This window comes from Astatotilapia calliptera, chromosome 1 (genome assembly GCF_900246225.1).
Source record: "Astatotilapia calliptera chromosome 1, fAstCal1.2, whole genome shotgun sequence".
Taxonomy (NCBI): domain Eukaryota; kingdom Metazoa; phylum Chordata; class Actinopteri; order Cichliformes; family Cichlidae; genus Astatotilapia; species Astatotilapia calliptera.
In genome coordinates this window covers 2,472,782-2,492,277 of record NC_039302.1, presented here as the reverse complement: position 1 = coordinate 2,492,277, position 19,496 = coordinate 2,472,782, and the positions used below count along the sequence as shown (strand labels likewise).

The window sequence follows — 19,496 nt, the reverse complement described above, 5'->3', positions numbered from 1 at the left end:
TATAATGTAAACAGAATTGGTCCTAGCACTGAACCCTGTGGAACTCCATAATTAACCTCAGTGTGTGAAGAGGACTCTCCATTTACATGCACAAACTGGAGTCTATTAGATAGATATGATACAAACCACTGCAGTGCAGTACCTGTAATACCTACAGCATGTTCTAATCGCTCTAATAGGATATTATGGTCGACAGTATCGAACGCTGCACTGAGGTCTAGCAGGACAAGCACAGAGATGAGTCCACTGTCAGAGGCCATAAGAAGATCATTTGTAACCTTCACTAAAGCTGTTTCTGTGCTGTGATGAGCTTTGAAACCTGACTGAAACTCTTCAAATAAGCCATTCCTCTGCAGATGATCTGTTAGCTGTTTGACAACTACTCTTTCAAGGATGTTTGATATGAAAGGAAGGTTGGAGATTGGCCTATAATTAGCTAAGACTGCTGGGTCCAGAGATGCTTTTTGAGTAAAGGTGTAACTACAGCCAGCTTGAAGGCCTGTGGTACATAGCCGATTATTAGAGATAGGTTGATCATATTTAAGGTCGAAGAATTAATTAATGGCAGGACTTCTTTGAGCAGTTTTGTAGGAATGGGGTCTAAAAGACACGTTGATGGTTTGGAGGAAGTAATTATTGAAGTTAACTCAGAAAGATCAATTGGAGAAAAAGAGTCTAACTTAACATCAATGGTACTAAGAGTAGCTGTAGATAATATTACATCTGTGGGATGGTTATTGGTAATTTTTTCTCTAATGATAAAAATTTTATTTGTGAAGAAGTTCATGAAGTCATTACTAGTTAACGTTAAAGGGTGTCAGCTGGTGATCAGCTGATCACGGGGCCGGGTTTAAAAGAGACGCCACCCACCTGTTCGCCGCTCAGACATCGTTCTCTTCATGTCAGGAGCTCCGAAACTTTGCCGACGTCAGTCTCCGCCTGATTCAGCAACTGTGAGTGTTTTTCCCTTCAATTCTTTTTCTCATCTCGGCTCCGCTCGCTCTCCGTCTGTAACGCCAGTTCCGAAGCCACGCTTCGTGCACTGATCGTTACTAGAATAACTGCGTGTCTGTTCCAACCCACCGCTAGCCTTCGCCGCGTTTGGATCTAGCCAGCATGCCACACGGGCACGCCGAATTACTGTGTGTAATTCGCCCGATCATGACAGGATGTCTGAGCCACATATAGACCCAGCGGAATTCGAACGGCTGAAAGCCGAAGTACTATATCTTCGCAGTGTGGTGGATCGGATGAGCACAAAAATGGAGTCTCTCACCGAAACTGTCCTCCAACTTTCCACTTCCGTCACCTCACTGCAACGTCAGCCAGCACCGGTGAGCGCGGAGCCCCGGATCGGACTACCAGATAAGTGGAATGGAGTTGATGGCCAGCCTGATGGTTTGCTCGCCACTTTAGACATGCTGTTTGAATGTCAGCCCACTAAATACGCCGCCGCCCGTGCAAAAGTTGCAATGTTAACCTCTCTCTTGTCTGGCCAGGCTCAGGAATGGGCCGCGGCTCTCTACAACAAGGATGTCAAACTCAAATACACAGTGGGCCAAAATTCAAAACTTAAACAAGGTTGCGGGCTTACATTAATATTTATTGAAAAAAAAAATCTTCCTCCAGATTTAAGAATGAATCTCTTCTTATGGACTCAAACAAGTTTTGTTGAAAAACTGAATATGGAACAAGCAAAGCTTAATACTAAACAATATATATATATTAGCTGTATAATACCAGTAGGCCAGCTCTAATAGTAATTTGGTGTGGCTTCGCGGGCCAAATGTAATTAGGCCCGCGGGCCAGAGTTTGACACCTATGCTCTACAACAATAAATCTGCAGCTTGCAATGACTATGCCCTGTTTGTGGAGGAATTAAAAAAGACGTTTGTTCCCCCGAGCAGTGAAGTGGAGTCACAGCTGCTTCATTTACGCCAGGGCAGTCGACCCGTCTGTCACTTTGCCTCCCAATTCCATACCCTGGCCGCTAAGCTAAAGTGGGGAGACGCTTCTCTACGCTCCATTTTTCTGGAGGGACTGGCTGATTACATCCGAGATGAGATGACCGGCTGTGAGGCCCCAAAAACTCTGGATGAGGCCGTGGACCAACGAGTGATGTCGCGGCCTCGCCACACCCCTCGGGCCTTCAAACCCTTCCAGCCTCAGAGGGCCACGTCTTCCCAGCCTCCTCCCCCCTCTGAAGGAGCCGCTGCTAGCCCAAGCAGTACATCCAGCGAGGAGCCCATGCAGCTGGGTAGACTCTCCAAAGAAGAGAGAGAGAGAGATGCTGGCATGAGGGTCTCTGCGCCTACTGTGGATCAGCTCGACACCGTCGTCCCCAGTGCCCGCTACGTCCGGGAAACGATGACGCCAGGTAGACTGCCGGGGAGTCCCACCTGGCCCTTCACACTCCTCTGACCCCTCTCGTTTTCTGTTACCAGTAATATTTCACCTGAAACACCAACAGTTCTCATCTGAAGCCCTCCTGGACACCGGAGCCGCTGAGAACTTCATCGACCAAAAACTAGCCTCTCGACTTTGCATTCCGTTAACTTCCGTTGATCGATTTCTCCCGGTGACCTCAGTAGATGGGCGACCCCTCCAACCCTACCCGATCCTGTTCCAGACCCAGCCGGTTCGCATGTCTATTGGGGATCATCAGGAGGAGGTCCGGTTTCTAGTAGTCTCGGCTACTTCCTCTCCTCTCATCCTTGGATACCCCTGGTTCCGTCAACATGACCCCCACATCTCCTGGTCTTCCTGCCAGATCCTGGATTGGGGTCCCCAGTGTCCACGCCGCTGCCTTCTCTCTCGGACCCAAAAGAACTCAAAGTCAGAAGAGGCCTCTCCCCCAGAGCCCATTGATCTGGATAAGATCCCTCCGGCTTACCACAACCTATCTGAGGTCTTCAGTAAGAGGCGAGCCTCTACTCTACCTCCTCATCGCTCCTACGACATAGCCATTGAGCTCCTCCCGGGAGCGGTCCCCCCTCGTGGTCGCCTGTTCTTTCTGTCACCCGCAGAGAATAAGGCCATGGAGGAGTACGTTGCTGAGGCTCTCCAACAGGGCTTTATTCGCCCTTCTACCTCTCCTGCTGCTGCTGGATTCTTCTTTGTCAAGAAGAAAGATGGCGGGCCCCGCCCCTGTATAGATTATCAGGGCTTGAATAAAGTCACTGTCAAGAACCGCCATCCTCTTCCTCTGCTATCCACCGCACTCGATTCCCTCTCCCAGGCCTGCATCTTCACCAAGCTAGACCTACGCAGCGCCTACAATTTGGTGCGCATTAGGGAAGGGGACGAATGGAAGATGGCCTTCATCACCCCTAACGGGCACCGGGAGTACCTGGTGATGCCCTTCGGCCTCTGCAACAGCCCTGCTGTCTTCCAACATCTGATCAACGATGTCTTGCGGGATATGCTAGGCCGGTGGGTGTTTGCTTATCTAGACGACATCTTGATCAACTCCCGCACCGAAGTGGACCATATTCACCATGTGAGGGCCGTGCTGAGCAGGCTGCTTGAGTACCAGCTGTTCTGCAAACTGAAGTGTGCTTTCCATCAGCAGTCCACCACCTTCCTAGGCTTCACCATCTCCTCCGATGGCCTGACCATGGACCCGCAAAAGGTCCAAGCCGTGACCCAGTGGCCTCAGCCCTCCAGCCTTAAGCAGCTACAGAGCTTCCTGGGCTTTGCCAATTTCTTTCGGCGCTTTATCCGTAACTTCAGCACCGTTGTCGCCCCACTGACATCCCTCACCAAACCAGCTAACCTGCCTAAGCCCTTCTGCCTCTCCCCAGGTGCAAAACAGGCATTCCAAGACCTTATCCACCGGTTCACTATGGCCCCCGTCCTGCTCCACCCTGATCCTGCCAGAGATTTTGTGGTGGAGGTGGATGCCTCCGATGTTGGCGCTGGCGCCGTCCTTTCTCAACACGACCCGGATGGAAAACTTCACCCATGCTGCTATTTCTCAAGGAAATTTTCTCCCACGCAGCAACGGTACGGTGTCGGAGACCGAGAACTCCTGGCCATCAAGTGGGCCTTAGAAGAGTGGCGGCATTGGCTCCTGGGAGCGAAAGACCCTTTTCTGATCTGGACTGATCATCAGAACCTGATCCATATTCGTTCTGCCAAGCAGCTCAACCCAAGGCAGGCCCGTTGGGCAACAAACTATTTCTCCAGGCTAAATGATGATCCTATAAATTTGTGACACGCCATTTCCTCTCCAGCTTAAGAGTCATCTGCTTTAGGCTACGTGTTTGAGAATTATACCACGGAGTCAGGTACTTCTGATTAGAGACCTTAGTTTTCACTGGCACTACAGTATCCAGAGTCGTACGTAGTGAGGAGGTAAAATTATTAACAAGATGATCGACCTCTGTTGGGGTAGCGTTCAGATAGCTGCTCTGCTCTGTGTTGGTACACGGCATTGAAGATGATAACAGTGGTTGGATTATATTCTTAAACTTAGTTACAGCACTTTCAGAAAGACATCTACTGTGATAAAGTCTACTCTCCACTGCTGTGTAATCAATTATTGTAAATGTAAATGTTATCAGGAAATGATCAGACAGGAGAGGGTTTTCAGGAAACACTGTTAAATGTTCAGTTTCTATGCCATATGTTAAAACAAGATCTAGAGTGTGATTAAAGTGGTGGGTGGGTTCTTTTACATTTTGAGAGAAGCCAATTGAGTCTAATAACAGATTAAATGCCATGTTGAGGCTGTCATTTTTAGCATCTACATGGATGTTAAAATCACCCACAATAATTATTTTATCTGAGCTCAGAACTAAATCAGATATAAAGTCTGAGAAATCAGACAGAAACTCTGTGTAAGGCCCAGGTGGACGATAGATGATAACAAGTAAGACTGGTTTCTGAGTTTTACAGCTGGGGTGGACGAGGCTAAGCATCAGGCTTTCAAATGAATTAAAAGTCTGTCTTGGTCTTTCATTAATTAATAGGCTGGTGTGAAAAATTGCTGCCACACCGCCCCCTCGGCCTGTGCTTCGAGGTTTCTGGTAGTTAGAATGACTCGGGGGTGTTGATTCATTTAAACTAACATAATCATCCTGCTGCAACCAGGTTTCTGTAAGGCAGAGTAAATCAATTTGTTGATCAATTATTAAGTCATGTACTAACAGAGACTTGGAGGAGAGAGACCTAATATTTAATAATCCACATTTCACTGTTTTACTCTTTGGTTCAGATGTGGATACTGTATTGTTCTTTCTTTGTAATTGTTTATGTTTAAGTTGTTTGTTGCTGGTTTTAGTTTGTTTTTTGTCTTTTTGGAAGCTGACACAGTCTCTATGGAGATGGGGGGGGTTTTTGGGGGGGGGGGGGGGGGTAGCAGGAGGAGAGAAGCTGCAGAGAGGAGTGTAAGACTGCAACTCTGCTTCTTGGTCCCAACTCTGGATAGTCATATTTTGGGGGGTTTAATAATCCATATTTCTAGAAATGAGAGCTGCTCCATCCAAAGTGGGATGGATGCCGTCTCTCCTAACAAGACCAGGTTTCCTCCAGAAGGTTTGCCAATTATCTATGAAGCAGTACTTCGTATCACTTGAATGCTCAAACATGACACATGTTACGTGACACTTCGAGTGCATTTGTAATTGGCCACATGCTGATTGGAAAAGCATGGGAGGAAATTATACACATTACAGAATAAAGTCCGCAGCAGGAGGCTGAAATGAAAATGTGCAAAAACAAAATCAGGAGTTGCTTTTCGAACTGATATAAAACTGGCATTTTTTAACTGTCACACCTTGATTCTTCATCTTTTCTCACCCATTTTCATCCTTCTTTGTTAAAAACATTTCTCAAATCCTCAAGGAATACAATGTAGAGTTATCTGTTATCACGAGTGGGAATACGAACTCAAGGAATCTGGAAAAAGGCAAATCTATCCATTACACATGTCACTGAAAATGGCAGCTTTATCTATTGTTACCTGCAGTGTCATCAAATCCGGGACATCTCAGCTAATGGGCATATATGGTTGGATATGTACACTCATCATAGCCATGAATGTCATAGTCATTTTGGGCTTTTTATGGTTTCTTTGCACTGTTCTTTTTCCATGATTGTACAACATATATCCTTGATGACTTAAAAAAAAAGGGAGTGGATGTACAATTTATTTTGGATTTTCTATAATCTGCACAGGGTCAAAATTATATACCGGTATTTGTTTAAATATATACAAATATAAATATACACTCATTAAGGTGCTGCTTAAAATTCTATATTTCTAAATAACTGCAAATTACAAATCGTTTTCAAATAGACTGTACCAGCTGTCAGGAATGGTGGTAGAGGAATCATCCTGTGGGGCTCTTTTACTACCAGTGGCACAAGGACATTGAACAAAGTGGATTAAAAAATAAAAAGGACTACTTTCAGATTCTTCAACTTCACCTCAAATTAACAGCTAGACAGCTGAAACTTGGACCCGATTGGGGATTCAAAAAAGACAAGGATTCTAAATACACATCTTGTTGCTTAAAAAGCATCTCTAGACCCAGCAGTCTTAGCTAATTATAGGCCAATCTCCAACCTTCATATCAAACATCCTTGAAAGAGTAGTTGTCAAACAGCTAACAGATCATCTGCAGAGGCTTGTTTGTTTCAGTCAGGTTTCAGAGCTCATCACAGCACAGAAACAGCTTTAGTGAAGGTTACAAATGATCTTCTTATGGCCTCTGACAGTGGACTCATCTCTGTGCTTGTCCTGCTAGACCTCAGTGCAGTATGACATTGTGAGGAACCTTGGAGTCATTTTTGACCAGGACATGTCGTTCAACGCACATATTAAACAATTATGTAAGACTGCATTCTTCCATTTGTGCAACATCTCTAAAATTAGAAATATCCTGTCTCAGAGTGACGCTGAAAAACTAGTTCATGCTTTTATTACTTCCAGGCTGGACGACTGTAATTCATTATTATCAGGATGTCCAAAAAACTCCCTGAAAAGCCTTCAGCTGATCCAAAATGCTGCAGCAAGAGTCCTGACAGGGACTAGAAAGAGAGAGCAGATTTCTCCTGTTTTGGCTTCCTGTTAAATCCAGAATCCAAAATCCTGCTCCTCACATACAAGGTCTTAAATAATCAGGTCCATCTTATCTTAATGACCTTGTAGCACCATATCACCCTATTAGAGCACTTTGCTCTCGCTCTGCAGGCCTACTTGTTGTTCCTAGAGTTATGAACCCGTGACAGAGTCCAGGTTTGGGTTTTTTCTTTTTTGTTTGTTTGGTTTTTGCAGCAGTCGCAGTTAAACAGACAGATGTTTGAAAAGTCATCTTGTGAAATATTGTATCTTGCTGGCACTCTGAAAAGAAGTAGAGTGAAATACGCACATCTTAGCATGATCATTTCCTATGTTGAGCTATAACCTTCAGATTTTGACTTACACGGTTTTTGCTTGTATTTACAAGTTGAAGTGTTTTCTTTAGTTAAAGAAAAGGTCATAGATAAGTTTTTTAAAAATGAAAAATAATATTTAATGAACGAAATGAAGAATAAGTTATACATTGGGAAGGTTTTACCTAAAAATCATTTAATCTCTGTCTGTGTTTAGTACTTATGTTAGACCTCTAACTGTTATCTAATGTCAACAAGTGAGAATAGTTCAGTGTGAGTGTTGGGTACTGTTTTAATCAGTTACTTTAAAAAAGAAATCTTTTTTGTCAGTGTAAGGTCAATGACATATGGGGATATTAATTGTTAGTATTTAATTAATATAAAACATTTAACCTCCAAATCCCCCACACACTGACTTCTGAGAAAAGTTGAAAATATATTTAATCAGACATTCGGGTTATTTCAGTATCTTCATTCTGCCCGGGTCACTTACAAGCACACAGCTGGAGGCACTGACTGATAAGACCATAAATCATGTTGCCAGTGGATCATTTGGCCATAGGGAATAGATTAACTCTCAGGTGCAGTTTTCACCCTCGTGAAGTTCATTTAGTGATATACAGAAAGCACTAATGAGCCAGACCATGTTTTTGCATATATTAGGTGATATTAGTACCTCTGGGAGTTTACTGAAGCCCACTGTACAAGCTGTTAGCACAGGATGGATGAGACAAAGTAGCATGCGTGGTCTTTGACGGCTGTCTGAAATGACAGAAGGTGTCTGATGGGAACAGGAGGAGATTATTCAATTTGAATATCTAGTTTCTTTAATCATCTCTTTGCAAGAGCCTGATATTATTTCCTGTTTGCTTCTCTGTCCCAGCTGAATTCCCCGGGCCTGCTGACTATGCCCCAAAGCTCCACCTCCAGTGAGGATGAGATGGCCCAGAGCTTTTCCGACTACTCTGATGATTGTGCCTCCGAGAGCTCCCGCGAAGAAACCATCTATGAGACTATAAGGGCCACTGCAGAGCCATCGCAGAACCGCATGGACGACATTCACACGAACTCACTGGTTATCCGTCTCTTGATCCCTGACTTGCAGCAGACAGTGAGTATCTGTGAAGGATGAGAACAGAGCTTTTGAGAGTGCTGATGTTAACCTCGTAGCATCCACCAGCTCACCCGCATCTAGGGTAGGGTTAGGCAAACATCCACCTCTTTTTTTGTTAAAATTTTCATCTTTTTGGGACGCCAGAGCTCAAAGCGTTTAACAGAACAATATTAATGTTAACATTAACGTATGAGATTTCATCAGTAAGGGAAACGACCTCGACCCTAACCCTAGATGGGATGCCAGTAACCCGATAAATGTTTCGAATTGATCATGTTTGTGACTGTGTGAAATATTAACGTGACTGATGAACATAAACTTGCGACTTGATATGTACTGGAAATGAATGCTGTGTATTCTAACACCTTCTAACCTCTTTTGTGATCTAAAAGCTTTTATTGAAAGCTGGCTTGCAGTAAACTCAAACGCAATGATGCCATTAATGTGTGAGACCTGCAGGAAAGGTACAGTCGGTGGCATTTCAGTTGTGGCTTACAAACAGTGTCACCATGCATTAAACAGATAGGAATCTTTATAAAAATTGATAATGCAGGCAGAAAGAAACAGGTGCATTTCCAGATGTTAAAGGTTTTACAGTGATCCAAATGTGCTTCACTGCACTCTGCTCACTCCAACTCCAACAACGAAATCACTGGCATTTCTGAGAGGGTGAATATTCTTTAAGGGTCCTTTCATGTATAAAGTAGTATCCCTATTAGCTGGTATATATCATCTGTTGTATATACCTGGAGAGATAAAAGAAATTTGCAGGAAATGTGCAAAGACATTTGCCAAAACTTGAAAAACACATACACCTGTTAGCACATTCCATCGGTTTGCTGTTTTATCTTATTTTATACTCATTATAAGACTCCTCTAGCATGATAATATAACACATCCTTATCTCTTCCATTTGTGTGAGATTAACCTTTAAGCAAATGGATGTTTTCAGAGGAAGCAAAGGAGTGTAATCTCAGCCTTGGAGGCTTCCTGCTGTTTAAAGTAGGCTTACCAGTAATCTTTCACTCATTTACAGTTTTAAAGCCGGGGACTTAAACGAGCTCTGGCCATCAAGAATCATAATATGATATTAGTTGGTCTGTGACTGTTGAATGGGAGACGTGTAGCAGGTTGTTATATATAGCTGCATATGTGTAAGAGTGTGTATCAAAAGTTAAGGTGGGTCATGAGGTGGGCGAGGCTATTTGGAAAATTAGTGAAGAAAAGCGTTTACTGGATTAGGTGCTTGGTGAGAGTCACACTACAACATTTAATGACACAGTTTGCCCTTAGAACTCAAATACTGATTATACAATTTAATATTGCTGTGCAGTTTATAATAGAAGATGATGAACCCAGATGTGGGAGCCAAAAGGAGAAAGTAAATGAATGTTAGATTGTCCTTCCATTTCCTATTAATATGTAAATGAATAGCAGGTAGATGAATAGCTGAAAGTAAATGATGCCTAATTAATCTTATTTTTAGGCCCTTATTTCATATTCCACATTAAAGCTGCGAGCAGCAGTAGGAACGTGGCATCGCGCCTGCTGCCGTGTACGTGTGCCGGGCTCGACTCACTCGAGATGTTTGTTGCAGTCTTTCAGAAAATTCTAATTTGTCTGTTTCATAAACAAGGCACACTTCCTGTGCCTGCTAGACATTGTACAAGAACACATGTTAAGTTTATGTCACAGTGTTGTACACTGAGTGTGTGACCAGCTGCATCTCTGTGCGGGATGGAAGCGGGATGCAACATAACTTATTACATATTTAACATATTTTTGATACATTTTCATCCTTTGGTGAGCCAACTCCAAAAATATTTCATTCCTTGTTCACTGAATGACAATAAAATGTTTGTCTGTCAATCTTAAATTTAAAATGTCTCATAAGGTTTTTGGCTGTTTCAGCCTCAAACACAGACAAACCTACCACATGGCCTGCCTCATGGTTTCACACACCCACTAATATATATATAAGTGGGTGTATAATATATAATAATGATAATAATGTTATGATTTTCTAAAATCCTACCCCTCAATTACAGCTTCCTTTTTCGTGCCATGCTACTAGAGCCGCCATTAAATGAAAAGCCATCATTTTTACACAAAGGCATCATCAAGGCTGGAAGTTTATACAGACCTCTTTCTAAGTGGATGTGGTCAGCCTGTGAGGAATAATACTCAAAGCAAAAACATTTCCTATTCCCACTCGGTGCTGCTCTGGCTGTCGGTGCCTATTTGTTGGGACTTTGATCAAATGTAAAGTTTGGGACAGATTAGAAATGCGTGTTTAAGTTACAGTATTTTTTGTGCTTCATAGCAAAACACTGAGGCCATTTGAAAAAACTGAGTTTACTCAAAGTTGTTCCAACTCTTTAAGGCTTTCCTGACCAAATTTCAGATGGTTCTGGTAAATCAAGCAGGACTGATTCACTTAAACCATGCTGTAAATTAAATAATCTGTTAAACTCAGGCACTTTTAAAGATTCTAAAGTAAATGGTAAATGGCCTGTATTTGTATAGCGCTTTTCTAGTCCCTAAGGACCCCAAAGCGCTTTACATATCCAGTCATCCACCCATTCACACAGACATTCACACACTGGTGATGGCAGCTACATTGTAGCCACAGCCACCCTGGGGCGCACTGACAGAGGCGAGGCTGCCGGACACTGGCGCCACCGGGCCCTCTGACCACCACCAGTAGGCAACGGGTGAAGTGTCTTGCCCAAGGACACAACGACCGAGACTGTCCAAGCCGGGGCTCGAACCGGCAACCTTCCGATTACAAGGCGAACTCCTAACTCTTGAGCCACGAAAGTAAAAATCTGAATATAATCAGGTTATGTGTTCAGCATGTTACCATGGATTTAGCCAGGTCAAAAGAGAGTTACTTTCATGACACAGAAAATTCTCACAACTCGCAAGCCAATAATTGTCACGGTCCAGGGTGTATTATTATTGATCTTTGTTGTTATCTGGCGCTTCACTGCAATTGTGATGGTTTCTCTAGTTCTTAGGTTTTGGTCCCTGTACTCCCGTGTGTAGTTTCAAGTCCGTGTCCTTGAGCCAGTTGTATTTCCTGTTTTACTTAAAAGGTGTCCCAGGTCATGTGTTCTGTTTTGTTTCCCTGTTGTCTTGTATAGTTAGATTGTTACCCTGTGTGTATTTTTAGTGTGTGGTTACCTCTGTTCTTCGTCGGAGCGTCTGCGTGTCATTCTGTGTATCGTCCCCGGTGTTTCTCTGTTTCTTCTCTAAGAATTACCCAATAGGCAAAGAGAGCTTAGATGGAGTCGGGTAGGAGACTTGCCCAGCTCTAACTGATACTGAGTCCCTATGGGAGACGAACCTGGTCCCTTTGAAGGCATGTTTACCAGGGTGGCCCTGGTGCACCTTCACACCGGTTAAATTCAAATTCAAATTTTATTTGTCACGTACACAGTCATACACAGTACGATATGTAGTGAAATGCTTGGACAACTGCTCGTGACCTAAAGAAAACACAAAAGGAAAAGGCTATGAATAAGATAGGAAATAAATATGAAAAATTAAAAAGGGTAAATTTAACTAGGAAGGAATAAAATATAAATTAAGGTTAAAAATGAAATAACTGTACAACACAAATTAGAATGAAGGGTAAATTTAACTGGGAGAATAAGATAAAATATATAAATTAAAGTTGAAAATAAAATAACTGTACAACAAAATACACAATATAGAACTATATAAGAATGTATGAAGAAATATAAATAAATATATACACAATAACAGCAGCGTGATTTAAGTAATGAAGTGAAACAATGTCCAGAATGTCCAGTGTGTGTAAGAACTGTATGTGTGGGTCAGTACTGTGTGGTGGTGTGATTGAGAGACCGTATCGCCGGTTATCTACGGCTCTCTAAATTGGTGCGCTTGGTAAATAACTGGGTTACATTTAGTGGCCTTGAAAACCAAGTTAACTGTTAATTTTAAGGTTAGCGTAACCTGTAAGAGCCCTTCGAGTGATGTTATAAGAATATGCAGGTTTTATGCTTCACTGTTCAAAAAAGTTAAAAAGGGAATGTCCACAATTTAGACTTTTTGAATACAGGGCGTGTTACTAAAAGCAGTTCAGCAGGAACAAAGCAAAAGCCACATCAAATCATAATAATCACACAATCAAATCGGTGGACTTATCTCATTAACCTACTCTGAGATTATGCTGATTTTATTCTGATGTGAGAGACGAGACAGGTTGGACAGAGTGGGCATGCCTTGGCCACGACGTGCCTATCTCTGTGTGGATATAATCCAATAAGATTCCAAGTTCTTGGAAGTTGTAATCCAGTAGGACCAAAACCTCAAAGTGTAAAATTTGTCATCTAATGTTGTCGCTATGACTGTCCAAACAGTCATATGTGCGTGAAAGACTATCACACAAACGCTTCACAGCAAATGATCAACTCAGTTTAACTTAACTACTGGACCTGACTGACCATCCAGTTAGTCCCAATTCTAAGTTTGTGTGATTGTTTAAGGAAAAAAGTCACCAAGTTATTCTCCTGTTGACCAACGTTCCCTCTAAGCTGCACGCGTGCGCATTTGCGCACTGCTGGTTTCTGCGCACAGAAAATCTGCGTTGCGCACAAAAATAAATAAATAAATCTAACCTGAAATACTTTAACAATTCTGTTTTGCAGTGTGAGTCAGTAAGTGACTGGCTGCTCCTGTATGGGATTAGAACGATGCCGCCTTATCCCATAGTCCAGCCAATGATGCGATTCACATTCGTATATACACAGCTAATCAACATCATTGACAGGCTATGACAGCGTCCTTATGTGCCGACACCGGTGTTTAGCTAGCAAAGCGGCTGATGTGGAGTGAAGCCACGTTAACGACACCGTGTACAACCACTGGAGATGTGAGCAGGACAGACGGAACAATTGACGGAAAAAGTGTGGACTTTATACCAGTTTTTAAATTGTGTTGATCGGCCATGTAAAACCCCGTTAAGTGTTACGTCAAACGCTATTTCCATCATGGGATTAGGATGTTACCTGGCAGCACGGTGGCACAGTGGTTAGCACTGTTGCCGCACAGCAAGAAGGTCCTGAGTTCAATTCCACCATCAGGCTGGGGTCTTTCTGTGTGGAGTTTGCATGTTCTCCCCGTGTTTGCGTGGGTTCTCTCCGGGTACTCCGGCTTCCTCCCACCGTCCAAAGACATGCAGCTTGTGGGGATAGGTTAATTGGATAATCCAAATTGTCACTAGGTGTGAATGTGCGAATGAATGTGAGTGCAAATCTGTCAGTCTGTCCCTGTGTGTTGGCCCTGCAACAGACTGGCAACCTGTCCAGGGTGTACCCCGCCTCTCGCCCTATGACAGCTGGGATAGGCTCCAGCGCCCCCCGCGACCCTGAAAAGGATAAGCGGAAGTGAATGGATGGATGGATTAGAAGTGTAGGTGGTCGAAGAGTATAAATACCTCAGTGTCCACCTGGACAACAGACTAGACTGGAGACTGATCAGTGAAGCTATCTACAAGAAGAGTCAGAGCAGACTGTACTTCCTGAGGAAGCGTGGGTCCTTCAATAAGTGTGTTGTGGAGAGTCTTCTTAAATCACCTGCTGGGGTAGCAGCATCAGAGCCAGGGACTTAAAACGGCTCAAAAACCTGATGAAGAACACTGCTTCTGTCCTACTGTGGAACCAGTGGAGATGATGGTGCAAAGAGGGATTCTTCACAAAATCAAAAAAAAAGAAAATTACGGACAACCCTGAGCATCCTCTTCATGAGTCAGTTTACAGCAGCAGAGTGTCTTCAGACCTGCTGTAATACAGGAGATGCTTCCTGCCCACAGCCATCAGCACCTACAACAACTCATTGAAGAATCCTGGATTAAATTAGTTATGACAATATTTAAGTCACAAGTCATGAGGACTCACACAAAAGTAAAGGATATAAAATAGAAAACAATAAATAAAATAAATCACCCCCCCCCCCCCCCCCCCCCAAAAAAAAAGAAAGATTCTACTTTTAAAATCGTTCTGGTAAACAGTGACTCCACAGAGTTTTGTTTGTTTTACATGAACAGTGGGAACTGTGACTTTAGCTGTTAGCTTTTCATAAACTGCAGCGTTGGTACATTTACACTGTGGGTCAGTATGGTGCTGCTTGTTCTTTAAAGCTCTGTGAGAACTATGTGCATACAGTACAAGCAGCCTACATCCTCACTGACCATGTACCACATGTAGGCGACCTTAACTGTACATAGATGCAGCCTTCCTTTCATTCACAGTGAGAATCTGTAAGTAAACGTCGTCATAAAAGACTGCCAGTGTGAATGTGAAAGAGCAGCTAGGTGCTTCTGGAGTCTGTGCAGTAGTTTGAGTTTGCTCTGAACTGCAGCTCTTTGCTTGATGCGTGCATGTCCTTGAGGAATAATAGCTTTTTATTGGATGCACATGTGTAAAAGGACAAAGGAGTAAAAGGGACCAAAGATGGCGGGGCTGCTGCTTGGCAAAGCTCTATCTTCAGCCACTTGATGTTCCTCTCCTGAGTTTCGTTCCTTTCGGTCTCATTTGTAATGCCCTTTTATGCTGCACATTGAGTTTGTACAATCCAGTGGATTGAAATGTACAGTGATGAAATAAACTCATGACCCGTTGACGTAATTATCAAAGTGAAAAGAACTGCAGCATAAAATATGTATGTGCATGTTCACATGTACACTAAGCTCTCTCACGAGTATGCACTAGTGCTTCTGATTTCACATTCATCAGTGAGTACTCAGTGGTGCCACTTGATCACATGATTGAGTCACACAGTCCGCTTGGAAATCAAAATCAAGTGAATAATTCAAGCTAACACAAACACACACTTGCTCACAGACACGTGAGGCAGGCTCCTGAAAACTGTGCTCGTTCATATCATTTCTGAGTGAAAAGACTAGAAGCAGGAGAAAAAGAGATCCAGACTTTGTCTAAAATATTTAACAGTGTAATAATCTCTGTCACGCTGCAATTTATCCAAAAAAGTCTAAAAGTCAGCTGCAGCAATGTATAATGTTTCAAAAGAACCAACATCTTGGACAAGAAAAGGCAGGTGTAGGGAGTGACAACATTTCCTCTTTCCCACATGCTTTTCTGTGTTCTTGGTTCTTCCACAATCTTCACACTGTTCTTCTCTTACAAGCTTTCTTTTCTCACTTTATTTCATCCATCTCCACTGTCATTCAATGCCAGTACACAGTTCTTACATCCAGACAGAGACAACATCTTTTCAAAGTTAATTTCTGCTAAAAATTCAGAGGCTGGACTCAGTGACAAGCAAAGCGAGCTTTCCAAACATGGTTGGTTTGAATGCTTGGACCACAGGAGACGACGGGTTTGTGAACACCAGAAAGCCGCTGTGGACATATGCTTAGTCTAACTGTCATTAACTCAGACACCAGCACCATCAAATGTGTGTTGACAAGAGGAGTAACCAATAAGATGATTTTACCTAGTCGGGTGCCATGTAAAGCAGTTGCTGCAGCAAATGCTCACTGTTTGAAATTATCTTTTCAAATATTCTGTATTTGTGGTCTGGGTCTTACACTTTCAGTTCTGGCCACTGTGGATCATGCTAATTTCACAGTCAGGTGGGTGCCAGTGGAGATGATAACAGATTAGGTTTTCACCAATTTCAATGGTCACAACCAAAGTAGCAAAGATGACACAAAATACTAAGGGATCTTATTTCTGTTTAAGCTAGTTTTTAAAAAGCTAGGACTCCCTACAACCTCCTGCAGGGCATCCAGTCATGAGAGTAAGCCAGTGTAATGAAGGTTCACTGACGGGAGAATTTACTTGGTTTTGATGACAGGTGAAATTAAGCATCACAAAGGACCAAGGATCAAACCTGAGAATGTCACTGAACACATCCTCAACACCAGCACATCATTTCTTCTGGAGCTCGTCTTGTCACATCTTTAAAATAATATGTTTTGCATCTTTACCATCAGTTATTGACGCCCAGGGTTGGTGGTACAAACGTCCATTTTGTGAAGCAAAAGTTCAAGTTCAGGGTTGCCCTGCTTTTTAGGGTCTTTAAAAACATTTATGCACAAAATGTCTGGGCTTTACTGAGTGATGATCTCCAACATTTCCTGCAGTAATTTGCAGCCAATGTGAAGTGGCTGTGATAAGAATTAGCTCCAAGTGCAGAGCCATGGATCTCACCTGGAACAGTATAGAGTATTCAATGTTTAATTAAACATTGCAGTGGTCAGCATATGCAGCATTTAGTTCTTACAGGTGCTGAGAGATCTCAGTGGACGTGAGCCTTTTTGTCCTCTTGGCATACTTTTGTGATGTCTTTGTCCTTAATAATTACAAAAATTTAAAAAACCTAAGTGAAAGTGTTGCTTTTTTTTTTCTACAGTGTTAGGGATAAAGTCACAGCAATGGGTAAGAATGAGTGGTTTATTTCCAGTCTTAGGTGGCCAGATGCTGTTTCTCCAGCAGAATATCTCTACAGTTCAAGCGTGACCACTGGAAAACACAGTTTTGTCAGTTTTTATTCTGTATATCTCTGTGCTGACGTCCAAAGTACAAGAGCAAACCCTAACACATGCACACACTATCACTGTTTCATATATAATGCTGAAGTTGAGCACAGTCGGTTCAGGAAGCACTAACAATGGGAGTGGATGGAAGTCTGCTATTGTAAGAAGAGGACAGGAGGCCCTATCAGTCCACACAGCCCCTGCCAGATGCCAGACATCTGTTTCTGTACACGTCCAACCCTTCACCTCCTGTCTTCGTCTCAACGCCAGGCAAGAGGATTAAAGCTACACAGAGTTCACAAACTGTTCATCACTTCAGACTTTATTAAAGACACAGGCCTGCTATCACTGGCTGAGCAGCACACCCAGCTGTACAGTCTCACAGACACTTCCTGAATGCCGCGGCACAGTGCCCGTAATCCTCTCTGATTCAGACCAGAAATCCTGCATTATTTGTTTGGGTTTTTTCACAGAAGCTGGAGCTGAGAAAGAGCAGGGGCAGAAGGGTTCTGTCAATTACATCCGCAGCGAGGACAGCGGCCCCGCTTAGCATCCTAACAATAAAACAATAAATTAAAAAAGGTTTGGCAGTGATGTGTGTGTCTAGTTTTCGTAACTGGGACAGGGTTTGGGTTATTAAAACACCAGTTTGGATATGTTAGAACTGTTTTAATTGGGCACCATTGTTCTTTAGCTCTGGTCTAATCTTCTCTTGAGTCTTATGGTCCAAGTTATTTGCATCTGCCAGTCAAAAGTTGGAAGTCCAGTACAAGTGAAATGTGTGTCACATAATGTTTGCTGTTTTCAGAGGTGATTATTTACTTTTTCTTGCTTGTGTCTGCCAGCCAACACTTCAGGCATCACTTTCTAATCAGTTTGTCTATTTTTTTCCTCTCACATATCCCCCCTCCCCCTCTGCTGCGCTCCAAACCCAACCAGAAATGCATGCGCTTCAACCCGGATGCAACGGTCTGGGTTGCCAAGCAGCGGATCCTTTGTACACTTAATCAGAGCCTGAAAGATGTGCTCAACTATGGGCTTTTCCAGCCAGCGAGCAACGGGAGAGAAGGCAAGTTCCTGGATGAAGAACGCATCCTCCGAGAATACCCCCAGCCAATCAGCAAGGGCGTCCCAGCTCTGGAGGTAAACTGTTGACAAATTTACGTGAATCACATCACATTTTTTGGATATTTTATGTTACACAATCTAAAAGTTCAAACGGGAAATTGTTTAAATTCTGATGTAAATAATACAGGTGAGGTTAGAAGTTTACATTCACTCATCATCATGAATATCAGGGTAAATTTCTTTATACTGTTTTTCTTTCCAGGGTGGAATGAAAAACAGTTCACATTTTAATCACTTAAAAAAAATCTGAATTAGATGCATAAATGTATCTTGGATTTTCTCTAATCCACACATGGTCAAACATATATGTACAGGCTCAAATGTCATTAGTGAGCATGATTTGCTGTAGCTTGTAGTTTCTCTTTGTCAGCATAAAAAGGATTTGTCAGCACTCATTGGACTGACCAATACTCAGAATAACAGGATAGATCCAAGGAGAATTCACATTTACATTAAAGTCTACTGGAGCCATTTTTACACAGCTGCAGATTCCAAGATAATCAGTTCAAACAATTTTATCGAAGCACAAGTTATTTGGTGTCATCACTTTGCCAAACTGTTAGCCTCAGATGAGAGGGAAGTGGTTAGGATGTTCAGGAACTGGAAACTACTGGAATACATGGTCCAACAAAAGTGCCTGGTCAACGTGCAACTTACTAAGAGACATTTAATCAATATATAGATTTTTATCCTGTGTTGGTCATAGAAAACCCTAAATAAAGCCAACATTGTGCACCCAATTCTTCTTCTTAAAGATATATGCTGTAGCCTGGAAAAAGGACAGCTCAAACAAATAATTAAAATCCCCAAATTACAATGACATTCATGCCCATGACGACTGTGTGTAAACCTCAAACCGCAAATGTATTTTTTGAGATGTATATTTTAAAAAATTCAAATCAACACTGAAATTCAGTATCGTTGAAAAGTGAGGAAGGACTGAAGGAATCATTCTTTTGCTTATGTGGCTCAAAGGTTCTGTGCAATACTTTGATTTAGATATAAGTTTGCAAGTAATTTAAAAAATCCTGTTAGTATGGATCTTTAACGAATCCTGCAGTAAAATGTTTACAGCTGACAGCAGACAGCCCGTAAAAGTAGTGAAGTGTGCTCTTGATCAAAAGGACGCATCTTAGGCATTATCCCCAGTGATTTCCTTTCCAGAGGAAAAGTTGCTTTCAAGATGCACCCAGAGGTGCAAAGTAAACTGGCTGTGACTGAGACTTATTAGAGGTCACTGGATCCCAAATGTGTACTAATTTAATAGAGGGCTTACTGGAGCCACCCTTTTGATTCGGGACTTTTATTCAAGGCATAGTTGCACTCACTCTGTGGTATCTGATC

General features: G+C 42.6%; 1 protein-coding gene across 8 annotated transcripts in view; it reads left to right on the top strand.

Moving 5' to 3' along the window:
• The window catches only part of shank2b (SH3 and multiple ankyrin repeat domains 2b), a 306,872-nt gene that overhangs the window by 94,006 nt on the left and 193,370 nt on the right, over nt 1–19,496 (top strand). For 6 of the 8 annotated variants that reach the window (XM_026194603.1, XM_026193999.1, XM_026194263.1 and 3 more), the window contains exons 2-3: nt 8,264–8,491; nt 17,964–18,167. In XM_026194603.1, coding sequence (XP_026050388.1) covers nt 8,288–8,491; nt 17,964–18,167 — 408 coding nt within the window. In that variant the 5' untranslated portion in view covers nt 8,264–8,287. Of the gene's footprint in view, nt 1–8,246; nt 8,492–17,963; nt 18,168–19,496 lie in introns of those variants that run through there. The other 2 variants (XM_026194425.1, XM_026194345.1) reach the window with 1 other exon arrangement.